This window comes from Acanthopagrus latus, chromosome 10 (assembly GCF_904848185.1).
Source record: "Acanthopagrus latus isolate v.2019 chromosome 10, fAcaLat1.1, whole genome shotgun sequence".
Taxonomy (NCBI): Eukaryota; Metazoa; Chordata; class Actinopteri; order Spariformes; family Sparidae; genus Acanthopagrus; species Acanthopagrus latus.
The window spans coordinates 7,687,246-7,707,762 of NC_051048.1; the positions used below are offsets into that span (position 1 = coordinate 7,687,246).

General features: G+C 42.6%; 1 protein-coding gene across 5 annotated transcripts in view; it reads right to left on the reverse strand.

The window, feature by feature from the left end:
- The window catches only part of svep1 (sushi, von Willebrand factor type A, EGF and pentraxin domain containing 1), a 92,422-nt gene that overhangs the window by 69,993 nt on the left and 1,912 nt on the right, over positions 1 to 20,517 (reverse strand). For 4 of the 5 annotated variants that reach the window (XM_037111081.1, XM_037111082.1, XM_037111083.1 and 1 more), the window contains one exon: positions 16,442 to 16,976. The exons of the other annotated variant lie outside the window; for it this stretch is intronic. In XM_037111081.1, coding sequence (XP_036966976.1) covers positions 16,442 to 16,976 — 535 coding nt within the window. The remainder of the gene's footprint in view (positions 1 to 16,441; positions 16,977 to 20,517) is intronic. 5 annotated transcript variants of the gene reach the window in all.

The following is a 20,517-nucleotide window of genomic DNA, read 5'->3' on the forward strand; positions in this document are numbered from 1 at the left end:
GTGATTCTGTGATTTAGTGGTGTGATTCATTTTCTGGTGTACTTGTTTCTTCTTCAGTTAGTCACTTCTGGATGTTTTACAGGATGCCTTAAGCAACCAGAGAGCTAAAGTGAAAACACTCTTGCTTTCAGGTTTAACCAGAAGTATGTGGTAAGAGTCAAAGTACAGGAATAGTTTTCCTTATTAGGATTTTTCGGACCAGGGGAACTTTTTGATAGTTCTAAGAGCAGTTGGAGGTGCCCCCCACCTTGTTTCAAAAATTGTGACCACATTGCAAGAACTGGGAAAAACCATGAGTGACGTAAGTGCACAGTGGTTGGTCCAAACGCAACAACACGTTGATTGGTTGAATGAACACCTGAGCCAATGCAGAACTGGCACCCAACATTTTTTATAAACCTGTGTCAAACATTTGCAATTTAAATAACAGCTCATAATGCCAGCCGTAAAAAATCGGACGAAACACGGAAAAAAGGCCGACAGTGCAGTCCAGGCTTTACTGAGCGTATATTTGATGTGACATTGCTAGACCAACTGCTGGCCGACTTACTTTTACTTCAGAGTTCCTTTTTGGCGGTGCAAATGCAAACCAAAAAAATAGTTCAATCAATCCTCTCCTTTGATGGAACCCTTAATGACTGATCAGCATGTAGAAAGAAAAACCTGATACTTAACGTGGATAGTCTTAGACAACTGGAAAATGTTCTGCTGCTAAACTGTGTTAAGGCTGTGTTGAAAATCATGTGCATGTGACATAAAAATCCATTTTCAACAAGATTACGTTGAGTGGAAGAGTGGAAGAAATCCCACGAGTTATGTCATAATTGTGACATTCATGAGCTCATCGCCTCACTGCCCGAGCACGGAACCAGCAGCCACAGCATCATCTCTAAGGCCCAGCTTCGATTTTGAAATAAACAAAGGCAACAGTGTGGTGAAGCGCGATGCTTTTTCCTGACTCCAGACTGGCGTGTTGAAAGTGCTTATACGCAGGGAATGATTTGGGGACTGTCGCTGGCTTTAAGCATCCATGAAAATGTATCCCATCTCATCCAGACTTAGCTCAGACCACACTGTGGATACAGACGCAGCATTTTCCTTTGTTGTGTTCACTGTTGTTGCTGTAGCTGCGTTTCGTCCTCATGTTCATTTCTGTTTCCTCTCCTGAGGGGTTTGTTTGTCTTGGCACCAGCTGCAGGTGGAGATTTCTTCTAATAGAGCAGGGAATTGGAGAGACTTCAGTGTTTGTAGCACTGATATATAGGGAGATTTCAATTTATTGATTCTCCTGTTTGTTTTGGACGTGGCCCTCGTTGGTAGGATAAATTATATTAGACCTCATAACATCAAGAGGAAGCTCAACCTGGGAGGTATTTAATCATATAGACTTGACCTGAATTGCCAGGGATTTCAAAACCTCACAATAAATCAAAAGAAATGTGGAACATGCAATGATAATGCTGCTGCTCACACTTGTGGTCCAAGAAAACTAAAACACTTATACAAATATGCTGTTGCTCGGAAACACCTGCATTTGGTGTTTGGATACTCTGAATTCAAATGGATTATATTTTACGCTTTTGTACTCGGCTTTGAAAATTAGTTGGTTGATCCATATCAGCTCCAGAGAGACTGGTTTCATTCCAGCACGCAACATTTCAAACACGAACTGATTAAAGTTGAAGCGAGTGCATATTTCGCCTCTATATTTGGGTAACTACTTGGAACAGGGGTTAAGTACTAAGGCTGAAAAACAGAACTAACAGCTCCAGAAACTAAAATCACATAAAAAGCACGCAGTGACAACAGGTTGCTGTCATTTGTGGGTTCATATACATACACAACCAATTACCCACTTACTGTATAGCAATTAAAACAAACAGAGACATACAGTCAGACAAACACGTACACACTCGCTCACCAAAGAAAACAACCCAATGGAATCTGGCACTCTCAAACTCTAACCTCAACATAGCAAGTGGTTTACTAATAGACCTACACGCCTTAGCCCATAAAAACATGTTATTTAGTTTGCCACTACTGCCTCTTGAAATAGTTTTGGTTTCCCCAGGTGCCAATGTATGACGCTTTTGGTAAATCCTAATCTAAAGATGCCAAAGTAAATCCATATGCTTAGAGAATTAGTGTGATTTGTGTCTTTAATCACAAAGTTGTGGGCCCTTTTTTTCAGCAAGGCAATTCAAAAGTAAGTGACTGAAGTGTAGCAGCAGGGTGAAAACTTCAAGTACATTCATCGACCAGTTTATTTGAAAAAAAAATCCATGTTCATCATTAAATATTAGAGCCATGGCAGACTACATTTTGCAGATATTGCAGCACAGAAATGCCAAAGATTTTGTTAGCAGTATCCTTGACACAGGCCAAAGTGTTCAATGGACAAGCTAATGTCTTAAATGTCTTCTTCACCATCTTCCTTTCTCACTGCCTGACTTATTATCTTTAAATACATTTCATTGGGATAATGTAAGTTATTTTGGAATATTTTAGCGCAGAAATGCTTCATAATATACCTTTAAAAACAGTTTTAAAGGATCCTTAACAAAAATGTTGATCTTTATGTAAAGTTTATTCTTGATCTAGCAAACAGCAGTTGAAAAAACAATTTACTAGCTATTCTGCAGCCTTCAATTAAACACAATCGTTCTTTTAATTTAAATTTTTGTTGGCCACTATGCGAGTACCTTAAAGTGACCCAAAATAAATACAAATTTGAACACCGACATCTCCATTTGAACTCAGTAAATTCCATCAACTAAAGATGACAGAAGTGTTCAAAGACTCTAGAACTGCTTCTAAATGTGCTTTGTGGTTTGGTGGGGAGATTTTCGACTGTTTCCAAGGACAAGAATCAACTTTCAGTCCCAAATTTTGAGTTAACGTGGCAGAGAACTCCTTGAAAAAAATTCAACCATTTTTCAAAGCACTGCATTTCCACAATAACTGGGTAACCCCAGGTGCTGAGCAAGATCGTGTTGGCTTCTTAAAAATCAGTATTGGAATTAAATCTAAATAAAAGTCCAGTCGTTGTCTATTGAATATAGTTTCATCAAAAAATGTGTGCGAGACAACCTACTTTTAAAAGAACCATGGTTTCCACAGCACGGTGGCCTAGTGGAAACACACTTTTCCAGTGAGATCAAGAACCCACCGTTTTCTAATGATATTCATAGTCAATCAGTGCAGGCCACTAAAGCTGCTGACAGTCAGTTCCTGTCCTTGCTGACGCCTCGCTGACCTCTGACCCCGCCGACAGAGTGCGATTCTTCAAAGCCCCCTCATCGCTCCTTTCTGAACTTCCCTCTGTACCTCTCCAGCTCAACATCCCACTCCCCCAGCTTTCATTTATCGCTTTCACACACACACACACACAAGGCCGGTGTCAGCAGCACCTATCAATCGCTGAGCAGTATTTTAAGTAAGACGGATTCTGTGCATAGGTGTGTGCGTGCTTGTGTGCATGCACACTCAGTGGAAAGAACACAGTGTGAGGTTGAGAGAGCGAGCATGATTTGTGTAGGAAAGTGTGTGTTCCCCACCATGTGTGTGTAGGTGTGTGCATCTGAAAAAGAGACATTTTGTTTTAGCGTCCAACAGTGAAGCTAATTGGAGAAAATTTTGGCAATGTTGCGTAAACTAAAATTTGAAGAATGTCCAGCGAATAAACACGCTCTGCAAAGTGTCATGTAGATGATAGTAATTCACTATTACACTAAACACCAATGAAAAGATTTTAAAAAAGTAATAATCCATCAATACATCACTGACCTTTTTCACGGCAGATAGTATGAGAGGTCGCATCATGCGAAAAAGGTGTAATAGAGAGATGGAAGTGCAAGTGTCATCATTGTTAAAATTGTCCAAAAAGTAATGCTTCTGAATATTCTTTTTTTTCTGTGACTGAAATAGATCTAATGTTATGATTACTGCCGGCTTTCCATATGGTTATAAAACACCCAAAATAATAAGAGATTTGTAGGTGTGACCAGAGCCACAAATTTGTGTCCAGACGAAAATAGTGAAACGCATGAATAGTGGTTAATGCAGCTCTCTTTAAGTAACTCTTAAAGCACTGACACATGTCTTTGATCAACATTACAAACATTAATGGCTACTTGCAACCATTACTGACAAAATTCGACTGTTTGCGTAGAATAGGTTGCATTGTCTGTGCACAGGAAGGTGATGTAGGTATGAGAAAGTGTAGCCGTGATTCATGTTTGCCCAATGGCGGCTGAAGTGGTGAAATCCTCCCTTATAAGTGAACAGCAGCTCCAGGAGACTCCCCACTTTGCAGATCTGATTTTTATGACAGGGCTTACACTCCTCCTCTCTGCAGCCATTAAATTAAAAACCTCATCTCGGGGGAACAATTAACTGTAGGGGTGACGCGCGAAAAATGACACAGTGACGGATGCATAGGGCCGAATTGGAAAGGTCTGAAATTACATTTGTGTCCGTCGGGGGCTTTACTGACATCTGTGTTTTACAGAGCCGGGAAGTGTAAAGATTGTCCTCCCCAGTCTCCTGTGCTGAGCTCCAATTACCCACATTTCTGAAAGGAGTAGAAAAAGATGCAGAGGATAATTGTGACTAAAGCGTTGTAAGTAGCAAGAGGATCCTTTCTTTTGGGTCTCCATTGAAAGGCGAAGAGGTGTGTGGTAATTTCCCCATCTGCCTCCTGATGCATGTACCGGGAGTAAACTGGAGAACAAGAATTAGAAACACCTTGAGAAATGACCAAAAAAACATTTGTGCGAAACATTTCCTCCCCCTCCTTCACCTTTCCGCACATTCACTCATCGCATAAGTTCGACTTTCTCACGTACAGTGAAGACAGGGAAAGATGCCGCAAATGATCCACAACCGCGGAGCTACAGTCAAGCGTCACTGAAAATTTGGCAAAATGATTGTCCCTTGTGGCGTGGAGAAAGCGAAGGATCTGGGTGTGTGTTTTCCGTCTTCATACCAACAAACTATTTGTTCTCTGGCTTAGATATGCATCCAGGAATCAGAACCAGGAACATGGAAGCTTGATGAGTAAACTACTGACTTAAATCTGACTGAAAGATAATCTAAAAACCCTTTGGATAGTAGTTGGACGTTAGTTGTGATCTATCAACATTAAATACAGTTTCTTAGTTATAATCAACAAACACAAACAAAAGCTGCAACCAACAATTAATATATTGTAGAGTTTGATTATTTTCTTGATTGATAATTTAGTTGCTGACATTCACGTTAAAGAAGCTGGAATCAGAGAATTTTGACTTTTTGTTCATCAAAAAGATTACTTCAACTGGTAATTTGATTATGGACATAGCTGATGATACAGTTCATAGCTGATAGTTCTCTGATTAATTGTTGCAGCTCTAGAATATCGGTGTATGAACTTGTGTATTTTAAACATGAAGGAATGATCTGTACTTCATACTGCAGTCCTTCACACAAGATTCATCAGATCAGATGTGAGAAATAACAGAAAAAACATTTGGCATTCGTAAAAGAACCTGGACAAAACTCTGACTTTACGCAGCAGAATGTGCATCAGGATCTGTGGATCAGTGCATCAATACACTCCATGTTGCTTGCACTGGCCTAAATCACATAATTTTCATGCTGTAAGTCTTCCTCTAACTGGAGTCGCTGGTTTTGGCCAGAGAAAAGCCATATTATTTGACCGCAGCAGGCTGAGCTTAAGGCCAAGTGGGACACTCTCCACAGAGTCCAAACCGGCACAAACTGCGCGCACTGACAGAGCAAACCCCTCGAGGCAGGAAAGTTAGGGGTGACGCAGAGGAAGAAGCAGATACGAACAGAAAGAAATAAAATAGAGAGACAGATCACCTGGAAAACAGCAGTCAAAAAGACAGCGACTACAAAGTCAGCAGCTCCGGGAGCCAAATACTATAATTTACAACCTTTCAACAGAGTCTGGGATAACCAACCAAAGGCTCATTTGGGGATATTTTCACATTAAGATTTCAGACAGACGAACAGGAAGACTGTTCAAGCAGTCTAAATTTCGATGCACACGTAGAGAACGTACACGTGGATGCACACATTCAAGCACATCCAACAAAGTCAGATTTAAATCCTCTGTATTCATTTCAAATCCACTCAAAAGGCACTGACGGCTGCCAGCTCATTCAGGATGTATCCGACAGGCATCAGCTTGTCTAAACAAGGGCTTTTCAACACTTAGTAAAGCAAGCTAATGAGGACCACAAATGTATATGTGTGTCTTAAGTGCACTGAATTGGTAGAAACGGAGGTGGTATTCCCCGAAAAATCACCACTAGCACTCGTCTTGGCCATGAGATGGCAAGAAACCTGAACTTGGGTTTCATAAATTTGTGTTGGACTCCTAGTTGTTCCTGACGGGCTTAAATGGCCAATATCCTACAATGAGATCAAAAGAAGATGAGGAAGGATAAAGGTGGTTGAAGGACATGGCCTGGTGTTACACTGCCAAGTCCAAGGGTGCTGCAGGGAATACAGATTGAACCAGGATGTTTGGAGAGTTGTTGGAGGAAACCAGTGACCTTGGGCTAGGCTATACAAAGTCTCTGCTGTTGAATGGAAGGGTTTTGTTCCTAATGAGATATCCAGCGTTTGGAAAATCTATTACAAAATGGTTCAGAACAAAAAAGGCTGAAACAGATTGAGGTGCTTTTTCAGAGATTGTGTATCAGTGCTCGCTTGACTTGCTTGACAAAATGGCACACTCAGAGTCAAGACAATCAGCATTTCAAGAACTTTTTAATTCATTTTTAATTACTTTACTTACTAAGATAAGGGGCTGCTGCATTTCTAGCAGCTGGGACTATTTAGACCACGATCAGTATCTTTTTAGAAGAAGAAGAAGAAGAAGAAGAAGAAGAACCTTTTTGGCCTTTCCACACTAGTGAGCTGCAGATGGACCTGTAGCCATGACTCCTGAACTCGGCCGACCTCTAAGCCTCCATATCTCTGCCCTACCATGCTGTCTGTCATCACCTCTCTGCAGATATGTGACAGTCAGGGAATTCAAAGGGTTTGAAGTTGTCAATACATGGTGACAGCTGCTGGAGAACAGAGGGATCAGTTGAAACCCAGCTGTCGACCATGTCTTCATGAAACAAGCTTTCTGCGCAAAGGAAAATGGAATAATCTGATGAGAAACATGTCCACAATATGTTCAAGAAAATTCAAATTAGATCATGGTTGTGATTTCTGTTTCCTTTCATCTGAGGTCAGTTACATCAGGCCGACTTGCATGTTACGTTGCGTCTGTGTTTGTGTGAGATAATGGTGCCTGAGGAGGCCTCGGGGTCCTTCCAGACGTTCAGAGGTCGGAAAGTAGGCCCCCGTTTCTGGAAAATATTCGGTATCCATTTCAGAGAGGAGGGCAGAGGTGAGCAGAGTGTGGCGAGAGAAGGAACAGGAGCACACAGAACACTGTTAAGTAACAAAGGCAAATACTGTCTGTCTACAATTACGCATAGTTAGATAGAGTGCTGCTTAACCACAGTACAAGGCAGACTGTGTGCTTTTAGAAGTCATGGATGGTGAGTTATGGAATCATTAACTGTTTGATGAATTTGTCTAGTCTTTACACAGATTACACAGTTACAGAGCAGCATTCGTTGATTTGGAGCAGTCTTTCTGATGAATTGGTGAATGCAAGCCAAATATTTACTCTTCTTTTAGCTCCATTTTTTGTTCTCTACCCATCGATTTTTTCTTCTAATTACTTGTTTTGTTTGGCTAATTTTCCCTAATCTAAAGTTATTTAATTTACCAGCACAAAAAGACAAAAGCAGTAAACTGTCCGATTGGAAAAGCCTGAAAAACTATTTTCAAATCAAAATGTTTTGGCTCAAAAAGTCAAACTTAAAAAAAAACAAACAAAGGCCGCAGTTTATTCTCCTCCAAACAGAAGTATCAATGACTACAATACGGCTCCGTCAAAGCATTTTGTGAGAAAATGCCCTGGTAAGGAATACTTGAGGTTGACGGACAAAGTTATGAAAGAAGAGTTTGGAGAATATTTCTGTCAGAATGATTCAGCGTGAAGAGGCCCAGAGGAGCAGAACTTGAAACTAAAGCATTTCTTCCTCTGATTCCGAACCCAAAAACTTAGACTTAGACACACAGATACACACACTGAAGCACGCACAGCCATGTTGAGTCTATTGTCTCCATCCCCATGACAGTGTCTGAATAACGTTCCAGCTGCACCCTGAGCACAAGCGCCAGGTAAGCATTCAGTAAAGTGTGTGTTAGAAGTGGAACTGTATATGCGCTGTTTCAAAATTGGATAATTTTGAGGAAAAAAGACGCTCCTATTTCAATATTTCATACTGTACCGCTGTTGGAAATCAAGAGTCATATTAAGATATCTGCTTACAACAAAAATTACATTTGAAATATATCATCGTCTGCGTTTTAAAAGATTTGGGTCTCTCAGGAAGAACCTACTTTCCAAAACCAATATACAATGTAATTAAGTCAAGCCCTTTATATATTCAGTCATTATATAACTGCACATTTAAGCAATAGTTGAGGATGAAATAGAAATACCAGCAACAAATGGAAATTTGTGAGCCAAAAAGATGAGTCAAATACAGTAAGCCCCGACTTAACCACATGGTGATTATAGGGATAAGACTGAAATGTATTCTGTTACACAACAGTACGTTTCATTGTTAGACTTCTTGTGAAACACCAGATTGACTCATTCCTTCCTTTTTCTAAATATATGCAAATTCAACAACTGGAGACGTCATCAAAATCACTTGCAGGTTAATATGTACCATGCCAAAGTTATGTTAAGGTGTCACATGTTGACAATGTTTTAAGGGGACACAAGTTGAAACCGTCGGCCCATTTCACTGTCATCAAAATTTCAAAATTGAACTTCCAGTTCATGCAGCATTAGTTTAAGACACTCCATTAGAGACAGAACAATATGATCGATTAAGCGTAACCTGAAACACCATACGTCACGTTTATGCTAACTTAAACTAGCATCTAACTAAAACAAAGCAAAACTACACAAAAGACACATCATCAGTGCTGAAGTTATGAGTTTCAGCTGTAAGAGAAAACTGAGATCATCTTCTACAGTGCTCATGTGTTTATTAGAAAAACTGCTGACAGAAACGGCACAGCTCTTCTCACCACTTATCTTGTTTCTGGACAAAAAAAAAAAAAGAAAAAAAAAAGCAATATGCGTAACCTAAAAGCCTCACTTTACTGTCCTGATTAATCGCGTCACAGATTTATGAGGTGCGATGATGACCCCCGAGTCCACTGCAGAGTCAGAAATGTAAAATCTGTTGTCTGGTGTCTGCGGATGTCCCTGTCTGGCCTGTCTTATCAGAGCTGTTTCTGACTGTTAGGTGAGTCTTCTCCATCCTTCTGTCTCATCCAACCCTGCCGGAGGACTTCTGATACTGAGGACTAGAAGGAGGCAGAAGGGGCTGAACAGGGGGAGACGCAGACGGACTGAGGGGAGGGGGAATGATTAAGGGTGAGATGGCGGGAAGTGGCGGTTGCACGGACAGGAAACAGAGACTTTTCTTATCATCTTATCACGACTGAGTCCAGCCTCAGGGACCAGATCAAAGACGTGCACCTTGCTTTCATTTGTTGCAGTGGGAATTTTGTTTGCATCAGCTCTTTTTTTCTTTTCCCTTTAGTGACTTGCTCCTATTTTTACGGAGGGTTGAAGGGGAAATAAGTTGGTGAAACAGTTGCTCCACTTTCCTCTCAATGTTTATCGCTCCACAGTGACACTCCCCACTTTCTTACAGTGAGAGTTTAGCTTGAATTTAATGCTGCAGAGAATCCACTGGCTTCAAATTTGCCCTGTGACTCAGCCAAGCAAATAAAAACCCACTCTGTGAGAAAATATGTTTTTTAGCAATGACAAGGATGAAAATCAGCTGCCGTAGACTACATTTTCCAGCCTTCAGGTGATGGATGGTGTTCATTTCCCACCTTAATTTGATGCAATTTACATCTCATTACCGGTTATAAAGTTATTCAGGCAAAGACTCAGACTTCAAAACTTCGACGTCAAGTGTAGACGTGTGTGCCTGCAAGTGTGTCTGTGTGTACTTCAGACAGTCAAGAATGTGACGGATCTGTAGAGTACGTCTCCACAGGCCAAATATAAGCAACTTACACACGCCTCATTTAATCTAATAGACAATGTTTTGAAAAATAACCCCGCATATTTTGGCTGTGGTGCGTCAAAGCTGACCACGTGACGTCCCGCTGCCTGACACTCTGCTGGGGAGGTCTGCAGCTCTGGAGGAGAGCATGTTGGAGAGGCATAAAAATGAGACGAGGGGCCTCACAAACCGAGGCCTTGATATTTGTTTTCTCTATTGTGGTTTGGCAAAGCCTGATGAAGATAGGCATCATCTGAAGTAGAGCTGAATGAAGTGTGACTGACAAGTGTTCTCCTTCTGCGAACAATAAACTTGGATGTTTTGTACAGTTCGCAAAAATGTAGGCCTTCATTCAAGTTTTCTAAGCAGAAAAACTTGGCGGTTACGCACACACAAAAAAAAAAAAATTCTATCTAAACTCCATTGTATCCATGGTTGTCAATCCAAATGCTTTGCTTTTCGTTTTGTTTCAGCAGGAGATTTTTAAGAGGAAGGAGATGTTGCGTCGGCAGCACCAAAAAAGAGGCAAACAACTGATAAAGGGCGGCTCCTCTTTGACATTTAATTGGTCTCAAAAACTGTCACGTAAATCCAGGTGTGTGCACATGACACAAATGCAGAGATCATTATGTGCAGGCATCCTTGCAATGCAGCGCTACTGCTTCATGTGCACAAGTAGACGGGACACAGTGCCTCCCTTCCTGACCTTGTCTCTCATTAAACACACTGTATTTGCAAAGTAAGGCCTACAAGTAAATTATGATCAAAAGTTTGTATGTCCAAGCTTCAAATATTCGTGGGTTATTCTCACTGGAAACTCAAAACCCAAAAGATGGCATTCGGGACGGCCCTAGAATAAAAACACATACATTCTCATGCATGCACAGTCTACAACACGTCCTCTCTGACTTGCTGTTTGTGATGACAACCGTCTAAAGACACGCAGCTGGTCCACGAACCCTGAATCTGCGTGTGAATAATGAGCGTGTTTTGCTAGTACGTCGGGCGCATTAGAAGCAGAGGAAAATAACCCACCTGCTAGTCCAACTTATACAGATTTCAGTCCCAGAAACACACTGGCTGGCTGCGAAGAAAGCTCCCATTATAAAGTGGCTAACGTCAGTAAACTACTCCACAGTCTGTTTCGACCCAGATTCAGGCAGAGCCTAACCAGCAGTCAGGTAAAAACATTACTGAGAATAACCACCAGAAAGAGCCACATACTTTCTATCAATTCCTCCACCCGTTTTTTTTCCCCCCGTCTTCCTCCCACTTTTTTCCTCTCATTCTTCCACCGCTCTCCCACTCCTCTACTCTCGTCATCTCTCTTCACACGCTGCCCATCTGTTTGTGTGTCTTATGCAACTCTGAAGGCAGACTGACACACTGAAGCCGCCAAGTCCAGTTTAGCGCTTGTGTTTGTTTGCCAAAGCCGGGACTACCAGCAGAGAGTGAGAAGGGGGGCTTTTATCTGGCAACACATGGCAACCCAGAGGCGAATCTTCAGCATGAAGACGAACGATGAGACAAAAAGCAAGCGATGGTGGGGATTTTTAACTGGCTATTACAGATACAGTCATTTCTCTGCCTGTATTTTTATAGCAGACACTCGTATCCAAAGCAAGCTATAATAAACGCAACAATGGAAAAAGCCGTAATTCCTGGATCAACAAGATTACCAGCAACCAATAGAATAAAATTAAAGGCTTTGAGCCATACTGCCTCGAAGATATTTGGTCATGTAAAAGGCAAATGCATGGAAAACAAATTAAATGAGAGCTAAAAAAGAGCAGGAAAACGGATTGACTGTTTGAGGGCAGTTACAGTAAGTAGAGGGGAATGGAATATGATTCAGTCTGGAGAAGGTGATGTGAACTGCTTCTGTGTCAGGTAGAGAACAGTGGTGGCTCCTCAGGGACCTGAAAACGTTCAGTGAAAGTCATCAATCAGCTCCTTTGAACGGCGGTCATTAAAGTGCTGAGTGATCTCATCAGCTACAAGGTTTTCATGTCTGACTCTGAGTTTGAGGTGAGACAGATCCTGAGATGAGACACTGTGAATCATTGTGACAAAGTGCTGCACTCATAATAAACTCATAACATCTGACATTTACCCTCATCTACGTTATATCAAACGCAGAGACAGAGAGTGACGGTGATGCTTCACATCAGTGAGGCAGAGACAGAACGAGCTGCGTATCTGAATCAGGGTGTTTTGTATTTTTCATTTTTATTTATCTTCACATTTTTGGTTTCAGTTCAGTTCAGTTCATGTTGGTGTCCATTGGTGGTTTGGTTGTTTCAGTTTAGTGTTTATTATTTTCAGCATTAGTTTTTGGCTTTGTGGAAGCAGCTGACTCACAGTCATGTTGACATCCCTCATTAAACAAATACATGAATGCGTTTTTAGTTTTTTTTAAAGTCTAGAATAGTTTTTTTATTATGGTTAACTTAAAATATTTTCACACCCTTTTGTAGTTTTCAGTTTAGTTATAGTAAACTATAATAACCTTGATTGTAGGGCTGCGACAAAAGATTATTTTACAATTGATTCATCTGCTGATAATTTTCCAGATTAACTGATTTATCAACGGGTCTTTAAAATGTTAATTTTAAATTAAATTCAGAAAATAGAGAAAAATGTCCATCCCCGTCCAGTGGAAAGTCTTTAAATGTCTTGTTTTGTCAGTCAAAACCAGGAGATATTCAGTTTAATATGATGTAAAACTGATACAATCAGAAATTTTCCACATTTGAGAAGCTGAAAATAGCATTTTCTGTCATTTTTGCGGAAAACTCACTTTTTATTACAGAAATAGTTGGCAGTTATTTTTCTTTTGATCGAATGGTTGACTAATCTTTGCCAATCTTCTTGATTGGCACCAGTTTTTTAAAAAATGTCAAATGTCCAATCCCCAAAGTCTGCTCTACTGTACCTTCCAAAACCAACAATCCAACACGTCAAGCAGCAACTAGTTTTGCCAGGGTACAATAAAGTATGCAGGATTTCAACTTTTCTCCCAAGGTGTCTTTTATCATTCCACTGAAGAGTGCCCCCTTATCCCAATGTCTATAATTAACTCCATATCGCAGCTTTCCCTGACAGCTTGGCTCCTTCTTAGAGACTTTTTTGCCATTTGATGTGGTAGGACGAAGCACGTGACACCTTAAGAAGGTGCTGGAGAATGGCTGAGTGACTCTTTTGACTATAACCAGCCTACATAACCTCCCTTTTCAATCTTCACACATCGACTGTACATACAAGTTTAACAGGACATACAAAAAAATCAGACAATCCTGAATCAGAAATCATTTTGAAACCTACGCAGATTGATGCTTTACTGTGTGATGTATTAGGTGAAAAGAGAGACAGACAGACAGCAGAGAGACAGAGATGAGGAGTGCTGGAGCAGCGCCCTGTCTCTACATGCACGCCCGGTGGAAAAATGTCTCTCTTAATGGATCCCAGCTTTCTGCAGCACTTAGAACAACCAAGACCAGCCAAGGGAATAAAATATGGCATTATTATTATTATTATTATGCTGCAATTATCAATTATCCCCTCTCTCTTACTTTCACTGTCTTTCTAACACCGACACACACAAATGAGCGTACACCCCCTGATTTTCCCTTGAAGCCTTACAGGACAGAATGAAACACATGAAGGCACGTGTACGTGGCGAAAGCACAAAATTACACTGCAGGCATACACACACACACACCACAAAATTCCCAGTTCGTCACACACTGATACAGTATCACGACTGCTCACTCTGTGCACGATGACAGGCGGATATGCGCCTTGTAGATTAGCGTTTGCAGACCCATCTTTTATGCCGCTAATGGAAAGAGATGTTCCTTTTTTCTCTTTCCAGTCAGATTCAGCAGGACGATAAAATAACCCAGAGATCGGACGATAAATCACAGACGGCCTGGTTTCCTTTGTTTCTTTATAACTTCACTTCCTCGATGATGTGAAGATGCAGTAAACGTCAGACCGAATCTGTCAGGTGCGAGGTGGTTTGCGGAGCACCAGTTGATCTGCTGCGCCTCGGTCCATATCTGCTAGGCTCATCTATCTTTCCAAAAAATCTCAGATCTTTGTAGGCTGCACGTAGTTCTCCCATTACTCATACATGGCTCGAATCGGACTCTCATCCTGCAAATGCCATACTAGAAAGAAATACAGGAGTGCTTGATGGCTATGATAAGCGAATAACATAATATTCCAATCAGACTTTGAATCAACAAACCTGAGCAGCAGTGTGCCCTGCTTTTCTTAATTCTTTGGCTGATTTCGACTACTACATCACTTGATAAATCACCCAAAACATTCGGAGTGTTTGTGAATAACGATAAGGCACTAAAGTTCCCCCAGAAAGCCTTTTCTAGGTATTATTGTGGTCTTTAGCAGCTGGGACGCAGCCAGTGGGCTCTTTATCAGCACTTAACTGAGTAGGGCAGGCTGAAAACCTGTCCTGAGGGCCAAGCTTTCAGAGCTAAGCCCAAGGCTATTAGCTTTAAACAGGGATGGATTGAAGGGTAAACCTGCCAAAACTCGGCTCACCTACCCCTTCTGTCTGTTAAACTAAGCTGACGTGATGTTTTTTATGATCCGTGGAGCATTCCTGGAAAAGTACTGCTATGGCATCAAAGTCAGACAGGTTTCTGAATATATTATTGTTATAACAGGGATGCTGGGACTGGATGCTGCCATAGTCGACAATCAGCTGTTTCATCACATCTGTACTGATGTCAGAAAGGTTTTCTGACTTCGGTTCACCCTGTCATGACATCTATTTTGTATTTTGGTCACCAAGCCATGATGTGTTTTCATCTGTGTGGATGCAGCAACTATCAGGAAACTACAAGATCACAAAAGGCTATGGGGTAAAATTAAGACATACTGTATGATTTGAGCTTGTTTCTGACCTGATTTTTTGCAACTCATCTTAGAATTGGACCAAAATTCATCTATGTTAGACATCCTTTGGATGACTGGTCAACTGCTCGGACATTTGGGTTAATTTCTGACATATCACCAACAGTCAGGACCTCCAGTTGAAGGATAGCCACGAGTCGAATGCCAACTGTCAGTGCCTTTTTTTCTCACTGTGCCTGTGTGAAGTGGCAAAAGAGAGCCCCTAGAGGCAGGCGAGCTGTGGCAACACCAATTGCCCTCTTGGATGTTTCCTCCTCTGCCAGTGATCTTCACTTGCCTCGTAGCTAGCTAGCTTGTTAGTTTGTCAGTGCTGCTATGAGCTTTGGCTTCACATCGCAGACGTTATAATGTTCAGAACAACAACATTAATGAAACTGTGCCATGTATGCCTGGCTTTGGCAAGTTTGCAGACTCCAAGAGCACCTGAATCTTGTCCTGTGTGTACTTAAAATAACGCTCAGTGCCTCGCAAAGCTCCAGACTGGTGGCAGATCTGAGGCATAGTGTGGAGGTGTGTGTTTATACAGGATCAGCCCCTATACCACCAACACAGCTTTCACAGCTGGGCTGTTTGGACTTGACGGATGAACTGCGCCATATGTCCTCAGCGCATGTGTGTGTTTGAGTATTTGTGTATGTGTGTGTGTGTGTGGCGGGGTGTCAGGCAGCTCAAATCAACACACCATAAACAAGCTAACTTTTTGACCCCATATAACCCCTGACATCCTCCACAACAAGTTCAGCCTGACGACCTGTAACGCTTCTATTTAAGAGCCAAAACTGTCAGGAATAATGAAGATAGTTAGGAGGAGTGTTGGACAAAACCTTATCAGTTAACACCCGGAAAGCTTCATCTGAGTCACACCGACCAACACTGAACAGACCAACTGCAAATTCTTAACCTGACCTATGTGTCTTGCAATTTGTTCCACTTATCCACACCTAATTCCCAGTGTTGTTCATGCAGACAGTACATTTTTTGTGTATGCACAGGTTGCTAAGTGCGTGCATCTGTGTGTCTCCTAATGGTATTTTTATCACTGGAAACTCCTGAACAATTAGCCGACAAGTGGCTTCCCCTCGCTATCTTCTGGGGTGTAATTTAGAGGAAGCAGGAGCAGCAACAGCAAGGCTACGCAGGGCCTCATTAACATCAAGCTTACTGAGGCACAATCACTCCCTGCACACACAGCAGGCGGCAGACGAACTGACACGCACAGACGCTGTGCAGACACACATGTAGCAAAGGTTTCCGAAAGGCAATCTCAGGATGCAAGACACACATGCCTAGTGTTTGCTTTATCATTCGGTGTGACTCACCGCTGCCCTCTGGAAGGCTCCTTTCGTGTAGGTGCCCCCTCCTCGGTAGTTAATGGCCGGGATCTCCTGGTTGAACAGGGAACACTTATGCTGGTGGGACTTGGGCGCTGAGATGTGGTCCACCCTTGTCACTACGTGGGTCTTGGATGAGAAGGTGACCAACGCCACCCGCGTGTCCTCTGGTGCCACGGGGAAGTCAGACAGCATCTTGCGCACGAACCTCAGCTCACTCAGGAAGTTGTTGGCCCCCACGCTGGACGACTCGTCCACCAGGAAGACCAGGTCCAGGCAGGAGCTTTTCTCACGGAGCTCGCGGACGTTTCTCTTAAACGCCTGGCCGAGGCGCTCCACTTTGCTCTCGGCGCTTTCTGACAGGTTGCCTGCTGACGAGGAGGTGGTTACGGGTGACATCTGCCTGGACCGGCGAGACGACAGCTTGGGTTGGGACTGTTGGGCAGCGGGCCAGGCTGTGGTCCATACATCCAGGATGCACAGGACAAAAAGGCAAGTAGTCCATGATGGTGTTAAGGAGTACCTTTGTAGAAACATAGTGACAGTCAGCACAACACCTGCGCTGAAGGACTTTGTAGAAAAAAAATGTTAAAAAGAGAAAATGTGAATCCTCTTCGCAAGAGGAATTCAGAGAAGATGAATGTGTCCTATGCCTGCGTCAGCATCCAGGATGACACACAGCAACAGTTCAGTGCAGAGTTCCTCAAGAGCATTGCTGAAAGAAGATGTGGATTCTTGTCTTTTCATTCAAAATGTGCCTCCGTCCATCCGCCTTTTTCTCTCTCCAGTGGAAGAAAACTCCGGTCCCGTCTGGAAAAAATGTTTTGACTTGCTCCCAAGGTATCTGCCTGCCTGTCCTTTCTACAGAAATAACTCAGGATATCTGTCTTTCTGCTTGCTTTTTTTGTACAGTCTGCGTGTGTTGTTAACTATGTGAGAAATGAAAATTCTTAAGAGTCTGTATGAATCTATTTGCCCTTCCCCCTTATGTCTGTGTTTGTCAATCTTTCAGCCTGTGCATCAGATCCAAAAAACACCCCGAGCCTCTTCAGTCCCAGTGTGCTGCCCCTCAGGCTCCTGTTTGCCTATGTGACGCTCCTGCCTGCACCGTCAGCCCGGCTCCGAATGCTTGTTCCCCTCTTCTCCCCAAATCATTTAAAAAAACACACAGAGGAGGAGGAGGAGGAGGAGGAGGAGGGAGGAGGAAAAAAAGTTGTGAGACAGAGAGAGAGAAAGGCTGAGGGGAAAAAAGGGGGCAGTCCAGCCGTGGCCGTGAAGTCATTTTTTTCCCCCCTTCATCTCTCCTCCTCCTTTTCTCTCACCTCCCCCTCTCTCACTATCTCTTTCTGACTCTCTCACCCTCCCCCTTACACCCCCTCACCTCTCTCTCTCTCTGTCTGTATCTGTCTATCTCTCTCCTCCTGCATGGAGTGAGGCTCGGTGTCAGTGAAGCGTCTTGCCTGTCAACTTGTCAACATACCCAAAGGATAACATCAGCAACAGGCGCTGTGATCAAGTCCATACGTCCACACGCGCACACACACACACACTCACACACACACACACACACCGTGCACACAAGGTAACATCAGATCAAAGAAAGTGAGCACTGAGGGGAGGAGAGGACACACATGATGCAGAGTTTGGCAGGAGGAAGGACTCAAACCTCGATGCGATCTTGAGAGTTAGGAAGCGGTTAAGTCCGCTCTGGATCCGTGCTTTGTCAAATCATCACTCTTTCAGCAGCTATCATTTCCTCTCCCTCCTGCCGACTCATTCGCTTTGTGCATCTTGTTCAAGGAATACAAAAAAATAAAAGAAGCGAGTAGGGAAGAGCTGCCCCTTCTCGCTCTTTTAGATTTGTCTACTTCTTCCTGCACCACAGGGACTCCTTGGTCTCTTATAGCCTCTCCCTCTTTCTCCCTCTCGCTCTGCTGTCGTGTTTTCCTTCACTGATTTTATCTGTAACCAAAACAAAGGCAGCCGGTGTTACAGAGGCACACTGCGCCTATTAAACCAAAGGCCTGAGATTTACAGCTAAGAGCTGGCTTCACAAGGAGCTGCAGCGACTCGCCGGGAACAAAGAGTAGGAGAAAGGAACACGACAAGCAACAGGGAGAAGGAATCCCTGCTGTACAAGTCCAAAAGCATGAGGACATCCATATGCGATTGTAGCCCATCTCATTCCAGAACTATGAGCATTAATCTGCCGCTATGATGTTCAGAGAAGATTTTGGAACCTGACAGAAAGGATTTGCTCCCATTCAGCCACGAGAGCATTAGTGAGGTCAGTGTTTAAATGCATGTGAAAGGTGTTTGATGGGGCTGAGGTCAGGGCTTACACACTAAACCAAGAAAACCATTTCTTCAAGGACCTCGCTCTGTGCACGGGGGGCAGTGAAAAGTTTGAATCGTATACAGTGTAAAAAAAAAAATAACATAAAGCCGAAGACATTCAAATCAAAAATGAGTTGTCATGATTCTCCAAATCTGTGATTTGATTTGCCTTACGATTTTTAACATGCAACATAAACACAACTATTTGGAAACTGCTTTTTCTGAAATAGATACTGCCTGCACAGAATTAAGAATGTAGAAAAATGACGCCATTCGCTTATAAACTGGTTCTCTGTGAACATTACTTTCAATATGCTAGTCAGCCTGCCCACCAGGATCTATTTTTCGGGTTCCGTCCTTATCCCCAGGTAGCGGTGGAGAAATTGTAAAACTTGGACCCTGCAAAAGTAAAAAAAAACCCGCTGATGCAGGACTAATAAATATTCGGCTTTCTTTGTCTTAACGTAATGATCGAGTGATTACAGAAAGGGTTGCAGATTAATTTTGGGACCATCACCAAGAACACAAATTATGTGTGTACTGGTGTCCACATATTTTTGGCTATATACTGTATAGAAAAAGAGAAACAAACAGATACGCAAAGAGCAACAAGAAAGAGAAAGTGAGGAAATAAAGGAGCAAGAGGAGCTGACAGAAACAATAAAAAAGCACAAAGTTGACAGAGGGTGTGTGTGTGTGTGTGTGTGTGCGTGCGTTTCCACGAGAGCACTCCAGTGCAGCCAGTCTTACACTATTAGCCACAGCGACACGCAGCTCGAGCACACAGAGTGTTTATTAGCCTGTATAAGCCAGGCTTTCATTTAACAGCACTGGAAAACTTCTGCAGCGAAGAGAAGGGAACAGAAAGGAGAGTCAGACCGGCCAGATAAACTGACTGAGACACAAACACAGACATGCAGACACTAACACACACACACACACACACACACACACACACACACTGACCCAAATCTACACACAGATGCAAACAGGGACACACACATACTCGCTCACACACATGCTGAAAGAGGGATGAGCACAGCTGTGACTTCCTGCTTTTTGGCACTGGAGACCCCTCACCAGACTTTCGTGGGTGTCCCGAGGGAGACAGGGGGTTGGTGGATGGAGAGGAGGCTTGTGTGTGGTGTGTGTGTGTGTGTGTGTGTGTGTGTGTGTGTGTGTGTGTGTGTGTGTGTGTGTGTGTGTTGATGGGGGGTTGTGTGTTGGTCACAGTGAATACTCAAGCAAAATCTGTGAGGGAGTACATGCTGTACGAGGCTTCAGCACAGATATCTTAACACCTTGAATATAGGTTTAGTTATTCTTATGATGTTTTTAATACCATGTGCAGGTAATTCAATCCATGTGACACTGAAGGTTTTCTTATCTTTCTTCTTCAGTTGGAGTTAAAATGTGCAGTTAACACAAGACTTGCAGCCGCCTATTCAGCAGGATGTAAACCATTTAAAATCCAAATAAAGCAGTGAAAATTGTCACTGTTCAGAGATATAAAATTAAAACTAAAAAGGCAGAACAATATGCTCATTTCGCCTGCCACAGATTAAATTTAATGTCTGCCTTTCTTAAACGAAAGCTCCTTTTTTTAGACCTGAACATTCGAAAACAGAAATTAAGACTTTTTAAGGATCCGTTGGGGGAGCATGTGAACACAGAGTGCAGGATGTGTGCAAGGTTTCACATGCTATGTTTGTCCACGCCAAACACAC